Source organism: Dendropsophus ebraccatus, chromosome 5, assembly GCF_027789765.1.
Source record: "Dendropsophus ebraccatus isolate aDenEbr1 chromosome 5, aDenEbr1.pat, whole genome shotgun sequence".
Classification (NCBI taxonomy): Eukaryota; Metazoa; Chordata; class Amphibia; order Anura; family Hylidae; genus Dendropsophus; species Dendropsophus ebraccatus.
In genome coordinates, this window is record NC_091458.1 from 96,699,541 (window position 1) to 96,712,942 (window position 13,402).

General features: G+C 40.4%; 1 protein-coding gene across 1 annotated transcript in view; it reads left to right on the top strand.

Annotated features, from left to right (window-relative positions):
* Positions 1 to 13,402, top strand: part of MYO16 (myosin XVI) — a 202,436-nt gene that overhangs the window by 86,095 nt on the left and 102,939 nt on the right. Inside the window, exons 17-19 of the mRNA XM_069972945.1 lie at positions 4,991 to 5,108; positions 10,143 to 10,214; positions 12,509 to 12,650. Of these exons, the coding sequence (XP_069829046.1) occupies positions 4,991 to 5,108; positions 10,143 to 10,214; positions 12,509 to 12,650 (332 nt within the window). The remainder of the gene's footprint in view (positions 1 to 4,990; positions 5,109 to 10,142; positions 10,215 to 12,508; positions 12,651 to 13,402) is intronic.

Genomic DNA, 13,402 nt, shown 5'->3' on the forward strand with positions numbered 1-13,402 from the left:
TCCGGGGAGGTAAGTGGACATCTTTTATTTCAGCCACCTCCTCTCCGGTTCCAGCGGCGGGTCCCGCATCACAGCTCTCCGGTGCCCGGTTCCCGGCCGCTTCCGGGTGTCTGACACCGCCCGAGACACTACATCTCAGGGCTGCTCAGCCACTCAGTGAAGGAGGCGGGATCCGTTTGAAGTCCGCTCAGATCCCGCCTCCTTCACTGAATGGCTGAGCGGCCCTGAGACGTAGCGTCTCGGGCGGCGTCAGACACCCGGAAGCGGTCGGGAACCGAGCACTGGAGTGCCGTGATGCGGGACCCGCCGCTGGAACCGGGGAGGTAAGTGGACGTCTTTTATTTCAGCCACCTCCTCCCCGGTCTCCCCAAAAAAGTACCACCATGCTGGAGCACCCCTTTAAGTAGCAGGTTACCTTTGCCTAATGTGTCAGTGGAGGCGATACTGCAAAATATCAATTCTCCTACTGTAATAAGGAGTCAAAGAGGAGTGATAGAAGCTATGGGTTCTTGCTTGTTGTTGCCTAACTAGGGTAATTTTTGGATTATTTTATTCTTGAGGAGCCAGCATGGATCCTTGCTCAGGTAGTACAGGATTCTTACACTACACTGTGTGGACAATTATTAGGCAAGTATTTTGACCATATCATCATTTTTATTCATTTTTCTATAAACTTGAATATATTTTGGATTGGAGAATATCAGGTGATGTTTATTAGTGTAATGATAGTGGGAGTGGCCTAAGGAGATCAATGCTCTATATCAAGGTGTACATAATTATTTGGCAGAAAGAGATTTAACTGACTCTGAAAGCTCAAACTTTTTTGAAAGACTTGCAGCACTCAAGTCAACAGGGTCGCAAAAGATATTTTAAGAAAAAAAGACACAAATTGTCAAAGATTTGAGATAAATCAAAGAGTAAACAACCAGGAATTCAGTATCCTCCTGTGCTGTCATATAGCTGCAGTCTCCCTAAAGAGCCCAGAAGTATAAGGTGCCAAGGTAAGGAAGCCTGAAACCTTACCACCACCTAACAAGATATGTAAGTTGAAACATCAAGACTGGGCCAAGAAATATCCAGTACGAAGGCAGATTTTTCAAAGGTTTATGGACTGATGACATTACTCTTGATAGACCAGATGGATGGCCGTGTCAAGACCAATAATAAGCAGAGAGCTCCACTTTGACTCAGGCACCAGCAAAGGGAAGGTGATGTACTGCAATGTGTTGGTATTATTAAACATGAGCTAATTGTACATTTTTATGTCAATGATGGACTCAAAATCAACTCCAAAACCAACTGATTTTAGAAGACACTTTCTTCAACCAAAGGTACAGGAAAACCAATGCTCCATCGCATTGATAACTTGTGGGCCCTTGTTAAATGAGAGATTTACAGTAAAGAAAAACAGTACACCTCTCTGAAGGGCCCTATTCCACCAGACAATTATCGTTCAGATTAGCGTTAAATCGTTCAAATCTAAACGATAATCGTTCGGTTGAAATGCAGTTAACGATTAACGACCAAACTAGAAATCGTTGATCGCTTTATAAGACCTGGACCTATTTTTATTATTGCTCGTTCGCAAAACGTTCGCAAATCGTTCGCATTGAATAAGGTATTGTTCGGTCGTTCGCAATAGATACGAACGCAATAGCGAATAAATAGCGAAGAAAAAACTTTCGCAATTACGATCATAAGTAACAATTATCGTTCCATGGAAATGAGTGAATGTTTTCAGGTCTTTCGCAATAGCAGTCGTTTGAGATTGTTAATTGTTAACGATTATGCAAACGATAATCGTCCGGTGGAATAGGGCTCTAAGGCTAGAGTCACACAGCGAAATCCACTGCGGGTACCTCTCCTGTCACTTCCAATGTGATAACATACTCGCAGCGGGATTGTCATCTGGTAGCCTCAGATGCGTCCGGATCGTGGAACAGGGAGAGTATCATCCTGGCAGCAGGGGGTTTATGGAGTTGACACTTACATACTCGCAGCGGGATGACAATTCTGCTGGGAGTATGTTCTCACATTGGAAGTGACTAGAGAGGTATCCTCAACGGATTTTCCTGCGAACTCGCAGTGTGAAATCTGCTGTGGTAACGTTTATTGTGAATCTAGCCTAAATAAGTCTTTAGCTGCTTCTGCAAAGAAAAGTTGATTGTCAGCAGACTAACAAACTGACAGACTTCATAGATGGATATGTTTTATATTCATATATATAACTATTCTTATTTTTTATCAGATGAGAATAAACAAGTGGGATGGATTTCCCCCCCATTTAGTTACATATATATTCTGCATACTAATAGTTGCCGAATATTTATGCACACGCAGATATTGTCCAAAGGAACCAAAATCCCACCTTTTCTTTCTTAAATATTTAGGTTTGTGGTTTATAAACTTTTTAGATTGCCCAGCAGCATTGTACTTGTTAAAGATAATAAAGCAAATCCTCAAAAATACAACTTGTCTAATAATTCTGCACACAGCGTATGGATGCAAGCCGTGTACAGATGCACTAGAGATTTCATCAACCAGGAACTTTTGGCTTAACCTGGTGCTTTGGTGGGCAATGTTTTTGAATGATCGCTGCCTAGCCCACTATGTATTAGCCATTTTTTTTATTTATACAAATTCTGTTTTGATGGGGTATTCATTTTTATCTGAAGAACAATTAAAGTTAAAGTATATCTGTCAACAAAGTAAAAGTTTTGATATGTCACACAGACATGTCAAAAGTTTTTATTGGTCGGGGTGTGTAATCGAGTGCATGCTTTCCACGCTCTATGTCTTGGTGAGTTAAACAGCCCCATAGACTTACATTATGTAGCCATCTCGCTCATGTGACACAGAGCCCGAGAGAACCCACTAAGCATATTTATTTTATTTTTGTTTATTTGTTTTATTTTTGTTTTTTGCTGACAATGCCCATTTAAGTTTTATATGGTACACCCCTTTCTGTGATAATTACTGGTTGGTGTATTGCCTCTGATAGTGCTGTATTGCTTATGTATTTGCCATTTATGAATTCATGCCCCCTTTAAACTTATTAAGATTATATGCCAATTATTTTTTTTGTAAATATTATATGCCAATTATTAAAGAATTAATACCTCTAAATAAATTAAATCCACAGAACAGATACCTGAAGTAATTGTTGACCGCAGACCAGATTCCTAAATTCAGACCCCAGACCAAAATAAATTCAGATTCCAGTTATCACACTCACTGCGCATGAGCCACCAGAATTACAGCGCTGAGAGAGATCTGCGATGAAAGTGAGGCAGCTTCTTCAAAAGCTCCCTTACCTAAGCTGCAATTTCAAACTATGGCCTTAAGTTGAGCCCAACTTGTATAGGAAACAAAAAGAGGACAGGCATTTGGCACACAAAGGTGTTTCAGACCTAGGGAACAGCAGACCCTTGGCCACACCTTTTTGACACTTTCACTGGTAATAAAATAGTGTTGTTTTTTTTTGTGAAACTAAAAGAGGTGGAGACTACTTTTATGAAAAAGCTGGATCCAGTCCTGGGAAACTAGGAGAAGTTTCCCAGAGCTGGATCCTGCTTCTCCAGGCATCCGGAGCAGAGCAGCATGGACAGTTCATGGAGAGTTCAAAGGGAGCCAGCTGACAAGCCAACCACTAAGCCTAGCCAAGCACTTTGCTAGTCCGTTAAAGGGAACCTGTCACCCCCCGTGCCGGGGTGACAGGCTCCCAACCCCCTGTTAGAGCCTCCTATACTCACCTAATCCCGCCGGGTCCCGCTTCTGGAGATGGTCGGGTCACAGAGATCTCAGCCGCTGCAGCCCGGCGCGCGCGCTGAGAGATGAGTCCAACGCTCATAGAGAATGACGGAGCGCTGGACTCTCCTGTCATTCTTTAAATTTGCTCATGCCTAATTCTAATATTCCTTCCATTGACTTCAATGCATTGCATTGCAGTCAGTTAAATTGTAGCAATAACACACGTCTTTTTAAATAGAAAAAGCAGATGCCTTTCCTCTTCTTTTGACGTTGTGTGAACATAGTCCATGGGTGTCCTGTACATTGCACAGATTGCGACACCTCATGTCTATAGAAGTTGGATAGGTGTTGGATTTTATTGATAACTTTATTCTAGACACCTTCCTATTTTTATGCGTATACTGTACATGTGCCTTTATACGTTTAAAGAAAATTAATGTTATATGTTGTGAAGGTAACCTGACTTCATCTGACAAGTAGATTGACAAATGCAACATATGCTTTAAATATTAAACATATAAAGTTGTGTATAATTTATTTTCTAACCTGAGTGATCGCATAGCTTGCTTTGAAGTTGCAGAATTCGTGAGAAACACATCTGCGGAAAGACAGTTTTTTTTAAATTAATTAATGAAACTTTTTTCAAATATTTAAATGGAAATAAAGCTGCAGGGGAGGAAGGAATTCAACTCATTCCAGAAGCATGGTTACAGAATACTCTAGTTGAACTTAGTAGCTTGGGGGCAGCTGTTCAAATAAGTGTGAGATTGGAAACATGGTCACTCATTGCTGTCCACAGCTACATGAAAATCTAGTTAAAGGAGTTGTCCAGCCTTTAAAAATTGATAGCCTATCCTCATTATAGGTCTTCAATAATAGATGGGTGGGAGTTCGACTCCCAGCACCTCTGCCAATCATCTGTTTGAAAATGCTGTGGTGTGCATTCAAGGGCTTTTTAATATTTCCATCAGCTGCAAGTTGGTTTGCACATGCAAATCCTCTACTGCCTCTTCAAACAGTTGATCAATGGAGTGGGACCCCGGGAAATGTTCTATTGATATCCTATCCCAATGGCCTTCTCTAATTTGAACATCATTGGCCATGTTGCAGAGGATCTGGGAGCTGCTATAGTCAGCTGAAAATACGGTATGATAGCATGTCTACAGTTTTTATATATCTTGATAAATGTATAGGACTGACTTTTATTAATTTTTTTTTCTTTATTTTTTTAAACATTTAGGAAGTTGAGAATATTTTCATGATTCTCTCAGCTATTCTGCACATTGGGGATATTCGGTTTACAGCCCTGACTGATGCTGAAACAGCCTTCGTGTCTGACCTGCAGCTTTTAGAACAAGGTGATTATTATTATATTATAGTATTATTATTATTATTATTATTATTATTATTATTTGTCCACCATTATGTGGTAACTTCATGCAAATGTGTATTTTGTTCAAATAATCACCACACTTTAAACAAACTTTGCATTAACTATCATCATTATGAAAAACTGCTAAAAGGCTGTCTAAAGAGAAAATGGAATAAGCTATCTGCTCCCTAAGGGACACAGTTACATGCTGTCCATAGAAGTCTATGGAGTGGGTAGGAGAAGTTAGCTGCAAAGACACACACACACACACACACACACACACACACACACACACACACACACACACAGGCTTTAACAGCTTGTAATAATTGTTATCCTTCATCTCAGTGCTTGCTTCATAACTTACCCTGCCCAGTACTGCTCCACATAGCCCTCTATTTTGCTTCTGCTGCTTCTGAATGTGTGCTATAGTTACATAGGGAAGCAGGATCTCTTCTGTTCTTTCTGTACAGGAGTAAACAAGGATTTTAATGAGAAAGCACCACAAAGTTATACAGGTGCTACAACCTAGAGCTTACTAAACAGCCACGTATCCTAGCCAAGAGGGTGCACTCAAAAATTATTTCATGAATCATGAAATCACTGAATCATGTACATAAATCCCCACATACATTTAAAAACATAAGATACAGTATGTTTTGGGCAGTTTGAGTCCCTAGCTCCCCACTCATTCCATCACATGTAGTGACATCCTCAGGGAGCTACTAAACTAGAGAAGAATATATATATATATATATATATATATATATATATATATATACCATATCTTGTTATTAAAATACATATCATCTGCACTCTTAATCATTTTATGAAGGAGCAGGATGCTAAATAATAGTATCTGCACATCCACTATGTAGTGTGAAGTGGAAACCTATGAGCATGCTGCAATGCCAAATCCAACTCACCTAAGCGATTAGTCATGTAAGTAGTTAATGCCTCATGTTCAACGCACGAGCGCCAAGATATGTCCATACTGTTTTGCTCAAATACGTCACTCAGTCACATTTTAGTAACAAACATGCATGCCAAAGTTTACTGGCACTTGCACAATAAATCACTTAATATGATGCCTAATCTGCTATCCCACAGATCTCCCCTATATGTTATAATGAGCAAAGAGAGCACTCTCAGCCATACATTATGTGAGTCCATCTATTAGCTTAAGTATATTTCATGTCATTTCAAATCAATAATTCTATATTTAAAGCACAATTTAATTTGCTGTATTAATATAAAGCATCAGACTATTTATGTGTACTTATCTTATGCGGCTATAATTTTTAATAAATATACATCAATATTATATATGGTTCATAGATATCCAAATACAGAGAATACCTACTTTAGTGACAGTTTTCTCCAAATACAACCCTTCATATCTTATTTTACAACTTTTTTTCATAATTAGAGATGAGTGAGCATGTTCTATCGAGTATATCCTGGTAATTCAAAAATAACCCTACCCCAAAAATAAGCCCTAGCTTGATTTTTGATAGTTTTTGTAGTAGGCCTTAAATCCAAGCCCTACTTTAAGGCTATGTTCACACTACGTAAAACTAAGGCCGTTGTTGCCGATGGCAACAACGGCCGTAGTTTTTGCGCAGCGGAACACAGCCTATTAAGCAATGGGATCCCGGCCGGAGCGTACACACATCGTATACGCTCCGGCCGGGATCTGTGCGGCCCCGCAAATAACTGACAGGTCAATTTTCTGCGGCCGAAATTCAGTGAATTCCGGCCGCAGAAAGACCTGTCAGTTCACACAGTGAAGCGAGTGTGCTATGGTAAGCTCTGATGTGGGCGCACAATGATGGGGACACGGAACAGCCGGTCTCATATGTAGTGTGAACATAGCCTAAAAAGAAAAAGCTACTCCATGGACTACAAGAAAGGAGTCCATCATAATGTGCAATTGTTGTTCACGGTAAAAATAATACCTAACCTGGAAATAAGCCTTTTTTTAGAGACAAAAATAATATAAGAAGCTGTCTTATTTTGTGAAAAGCACAGTTATATTCACTTGAGTATTGGGTTACTCAAAAGTACTTGATACTCAAGCAAGTACTACATTTTGCTTGGGTGCTTGTTAACAAAACGCTTCTTGAAAGGCTGTTGAGCAGCTTTTCATAAAGTTTTAACGCTGTAGAAATGCATAATGTAGCCTCAAGCAGCCTTACCTTTTTGTAGATAATATAGTAGGTAACTATATAGACATATCTTATGTAGGGTACTAAGCCTTAGTTTCATAATCTTATTATCATTTCCCAACTACACTGTTAAATTAGGTTGCCACTAATTTAACCTAATTTAACGGTGTAGCTGGTACTGTATGTTTCTGGATGTTATTAACTTTTTGGAATATATTAAGATCATGTAACTAATGTTTAGTACCCTATATAAGATATGTCTATAAATATCTATATGCTCAAGTAACTTGCAATCTATTATGATTATGATTGACTGAATGATAAAATATTGCGTCATAAATGTATGTATAATGCCGCTGGGCAGCACCCAGCAGTGCCCCAGTACTTACCACTTGTGGTCTAGCTCCTGTCTACACTGCTCATTGCTTCTGTGCTGGCCCCTCTTCTGCCGCACTCTACGCTGGTCCAAGGTCGGCTCTTGTCCACATACATCCTTTTCCTGGCCTCTGCTTTTTTTCCGCCACCTCTATCCACTAGGGTGCGTACGCTGTTTGTTGAGGGTTTAAAGTGCTAGTGTGCCTCTACCAGTCCTCTTTCACCTTTACATATTGTGATTGAGTGACATATTAGACTAAATGGGTATTCACGTATTTTTGCACTTTGAACATTAGACATAACTGCTCCTGTGACTTAGTGGGATGTATTAATTTCTACCACATGTGCAGTGGATTTGACTCTATGCTACACAGTATACTCCCGGTGGGTAGTTTGATTTGGGAAAATCCAAAACAAATTCCCTCGATCTGTATACAGGTAATGAAACTGCAAATTGATTGATCGAACAGGTGATATGCATTGTATTACCAAGATATGACATATGTATTCCTTCCTACTTTAATAGTGCTTTACTCCTAAAGAAGCCACTACACATGATGGAATGTGTGGGGAGCTAGGGACTCCAATTGCCATCATCCCAAACCACATTATGGATGATATAAGCTTATTTACTTAGCATTTATTTGAATCTACTATAAAGAATCTGTTTCTGGTATTGCACTTAAAGCGACTCTGTACCCACAATCTGACCCCCCCAAACCGCTTGTACCTTCAGATAGCTGCTTTTAATCCAAGATCTGTCCTGGGGTCTGTTCGGCAGGTGATGCAGTTATTCTCGTAAAAACAGCTTTTAATCCCGCAGCGCTGTGTCTAACGGCCGGGGCTTACATTTGTATATGCATTAGGCTGGCACAACCTCTCTGTCCTTCCTCCCCACCCTCCTCATCATTAGGAATGACCCAGGCAGATTGCTTCCTATTCCCCACCTGTGTGCATAATGAACATGGGCTGGATCGTTAAGACACCTGTGCAAAGCTCAAACAGCAGTAAATGTTCCTGGATCATTCCTAATGATGAGGAGGGTGGGGAGGAAGGACGGAGAGGGTGTGCCAGCCTAATGCATATACAAATGTAAGCCCCGGCCGTTAGACACAGCGCTGCCGGATTAAAAGTTGTTTTTAGGAGAATAACTGCATCGCCTGCCGAAAAGACCCCAGTACAGGTCTTGGATTAAAAGCAGCTATCCGAAGGTACAAGTGGTTTGGGGGGGTCAGATTGTGGGTACAGAGTCGCTTTAATTTTGCCCTTTAGCACTTATGAAGTACAATTGGTTCAAATTCTTTAATACAGTGTCTATATTATTACAGGAGATACTATAATGTCTGTAGGAATTTAGGCACATGATTGATTGACCAATAAAGAAAGAAATAAATGAAATTATTTTTGTAGTGTACCTTCTGCTTATAGGCAAGCACCTTAGTTTTCTTCTTGGCTAAGGTATTCAGATCTCTGCTTGAGCAGTAAGAAATCCCCTTAGAAAACCTCTTCAGCTCCTACCTATTTTTGTTATTGTACTTTGTTGTTGTTGTTGTTGTTGTTGTTGTTGCATGTAAAGACCTGGTTAGTGAATCATACAAGCATTGTCTAGTCTCCTAACAAAGTTACTAACCTAACTAGTATTTATGAAAAATATTTCATGTTTAGTGGTAATTAGAGAACTAACCAAAATTTTCTAAAAGTTTGTATGAACCCGATCCAAAATGGCTGCTGCACATTGTACATCACCTTACATCAAAAGCCCAGGTGCAAGGGGTTGCAGCCAGCAGTGGGTGCTGTAGGTGCTCTAGAAATCAGAAAACAGAGTGCAAGGTATTATCGTTCAACAGGACTTTACTGAAACATCAGGTGCAATGGTTAAAAATCTTTTATACAGTATGTTGAGAACCTGTACCTGTGGAGCACCTGCACCACCCTGCCAACCTGACGCCATGGGTCAGAAACAAAGGGGCAAAAATGCAGCTCCCCAGGGGCGGAAACACAGGGTCAGAGATGCAGCTCCCCTGGGGCAGAAACACAGGGTCAGAGATGCAGCTTTATTTTGGTATTTAGCAGTTGCTGGGGAATTCACTGTAAGTAGATGCAAACATGCTGGGGATTTATATCCTAAGGTAAAAAAAAAAAAAGGAAATAATAATATATAGGTCAGACTAGATGGACCAGAGACTATGTAACTGCTGTCAATTTTCTACATTTTTATACAATTTCCTAAGACTTCCCGGTGCTTTTCTAGGATATTGGAGATATTCTGATTTCAGAACACTTAGGTCATAAATGTAAAGTCAGTACACAGGTTTCAAGACACACAGTACATTTTAAGATGTCCTCTTGACTAGCAGTCACAATGAAAGACATTCAAAATGGTGAAGAAATGAAACTGCATCTGACCTGCCAAATTTCAGAAATGTGACGAAGATTGTGATGTATGCATTGTACAGACCTCTGTCATTTACTTCTAGTGGCTGGAATGCTGCAGATATTACCTGATGAGCTGTCTACTGCCTTAACAACAGATGTTCAATATTTTAAAGGTAAGATGTCACTGCTAGCTATAGGTAACTTTAAGAGGGGCATTTTAATAATACCACCGTATTTAGATAGGTGACCCGCCATAAGCAAACTTCTGAGACGGAGAATCAGAATTTTAATACGCATATTGGGGAGATTTATCTATGGTGTAAAGTGAAACTGGCTCAGTTGCCTTTAGCAACCAATCAGATTCCACCTTTCAGTTTCCAAAGAGTCTCTGGGGAGTGAAAAGTGGAATCTGGTTGCTAGGGGCAACTGAGCCAGTTTCACTTTACACCATGGGGGACTTGTATTAAAAGGAGAAAATGCCTTTCTTTGGTGCAGATAGGCCCAATCGGTGAAAAAATATTTCCAAAAAGGTCTTTTTGTGAATATTTTATTTGCATTGGGCCAATCTATGCCACCTTTGCTAGTAGGGTGGAGAGGGCGATGTGGCAGCACGCAGCACGCAATGCGCCACATTTATAATTTTTCCGGGGGAAAAATGATACTGAAACCTACGCCAGTTCTGAGCTGGCGTAGGTTTCAGGTTATTCACATGGACGGACTCCGTGCGATTGGGATGTATGTAAAGGCAATGCGCCTCTACATAAATTCCCTGAGCTCCGGAGCTGCAGGGACATTTGTAAGCCCGGCGTAAAAAACACCGGACTTCATAAATGTTCCCCCATGTTTAATAAATCTCCCCCACTGACTTTAATAAAAAAAATTGTCCACACCTGTTTAAGTGTCTCAGTTGTGACCAATTGAAAGATCATTAAATATTATTGGAAAACCGCTTTGTAATTTTAATTATAAATGCCTTAAATGGGCACTGTTGTTATAACAGGGGATATAAAATAAAACATGTCTGCGATTTACTTATTATTATAATTATGATTATTATTATTATTATTATTATTATTATTATTATTATTATTATTATTATTTTCAGTTTTAAGGCTTTAAAAGAAAGCTATACTTGAAATCCAGGTCCAGTCACCTTAAAGGGGTAGTGCGGCGCTTAAAAATTATTCACAGAATAACACACATTACAAAGTTATACAACTTTGTAATGTATGTTATGTCTGTAAATCGCCCCCTTTCCCGTGTCCCACCACCCCCACCCGTGTACCCGGAAGTGTTGGTGCATTATACATTACCTGATCCGTGTCGCTGCCGCCTGCCCCCCCTCCGCCGCGTCACAACTGTGCTCAGCCGCGATTGGCTGAGCACAGTTATGCTCAGCCATTCGCGGCTGAGCATCGGATGACGCTGCAGAGGGTGGCAGGCATTCGGAACAGACGGAGCTGTTCGCCGGCCGGCCGAAGAAGACGCCACTGAATGAAGATCGGAGACGGGTGTCGGCACGTGAAAGGTGAGTATAGCGCACCACACTTCCGGGTACACGGGTGGGGGTGGTGGGACACGGGGAAGGGGGCAATTCACAGACATAACATACATTACAAAGTTGTATAACTTTGTAATGTGTGTTATTCTGTGAATAATTCTTTACTGCCGCACTACCCCTTTAAGGCAGCTTTTGAGTGTTGTGCTGGTTGAAACGCATGAAGTCTTGGTCATCTGAGTGCTCACAGAAAAGGCTGTTATTTGATTGATGGACACATTGAGTTGTGACACTCTGTATTGACCAAGACTTTCTGCGTTTGTTCTCTTATTTTTCAACCAGTATAAGACCAAAGAGCTGCCTTAAGGTGACTGGGCCTAAATTTCAAGTATTGATAGCTTTGTTTTAAAGCATGATAACAAAAAATAAAAATTAAAGGGAAACTGCGGTTATAAAATATTAAACCCGATTCAATCCCTTCCTACAATCTAAACTTGTTTGTAATAGGTAATAGGCTTAGCTACTGAGTGCGCTTCATAGGGAGTAAGGACGTACCAATACACCCAGGGACGTCTGCTGACAGGCGGCCGTGGCGTACCGGTGCCTCCTTGATCATCTAGGGCTTAATGTAAATTGCAAACATGCTTTATTTCACATCCCCTGTTGGTTTGGATCTTGAAAGCTATAACGACAGTGACACTTTAATAATAATCTTGTAGTTAATTAAGGATGGTCAGTGCTCTTTTAAAGAGCCTTCTCAAGGAGTAATGAGTCAAGCATTCCTTTCTGGCAATCAGCCCTCGGTCTTTACATGGAGAAATGTGCAGAACAGGTAAAAACAACCCAATTAGCTGACATACAAGTGTTTACCACTTAGTAATAATGCCCTATAACAATTGATAGACTAATTTGAATAAGAAAAAGAAATCTGTATAAAAAAACTAATTAAATATTTTTTCTTGTATTCAGGAGATATGATAACTCGTAGACATTCTATGGAGACAGCAGAATTCTATCGAGACCTTCTTGCAAAATCACTGTATTGTCGTCTGTTTAGTTATTTAGTAAACAATGCCAATTTCTACCTCCAGAATCAAAGTGATCAAAACAGGTAAGAGCTCAGAATGGAAGGGAAATGTGTTATTTGTCATTTCTAAATTATGGGTCTAATTCAGGATTATTAGTTGTAAAAACATGTCATTCCCTATCCTTTTTTATATCATATTGTTATGTCTGACAAATGTAGCTAGCTGAGATCAACCCTGGATACAGTCACCGTTTATTTTATACATTCAGCCTCTTACATTAAACCTGTCTCATGGTAAAAATTACTTTGTTGTCCCTTGCAACTAAACCCAGTTTTAGATTTGGTTTAAGGAGTTGGCCACAAAAAGCAGTGTACAGTATTAGTAGGTGCACTCACTGCATTTACTGACAGCAGCTTCCTGAGTACCCTATGGAGATACAATAGGATGCTCCTCGTCCAGGTGTTTCTTCCTGGTCTGTATGCTGAACAGCGATCTTCTCCATGAGATGGCCAAGCATTAAGCAGCATGTGACTATGGCTCTCCCTCTTTGTACTTCATGGGCATATGCAAGCTCAGTGATGGGCATTGAAGGGGAGCATGGTCACATTTAAAGGATATGTGCACATCTGCAGCAATTTTGTACTTCTCCAAAGTGTTTAGAATTAATTGTAGCACAAAGTTCCTTTGTAGAGGGAGTCCGCCCAACAGCCGGGGCTTAGAGTATCTGTGCCCTAACTTTGCACCACCCCCTCCGTCCCTCCTCCTCACCCTCTTCATCATTAGGAATGCCACTGGAACATTTTTTCCTGTCTGAACACTGCACAGGTGCCTTAAC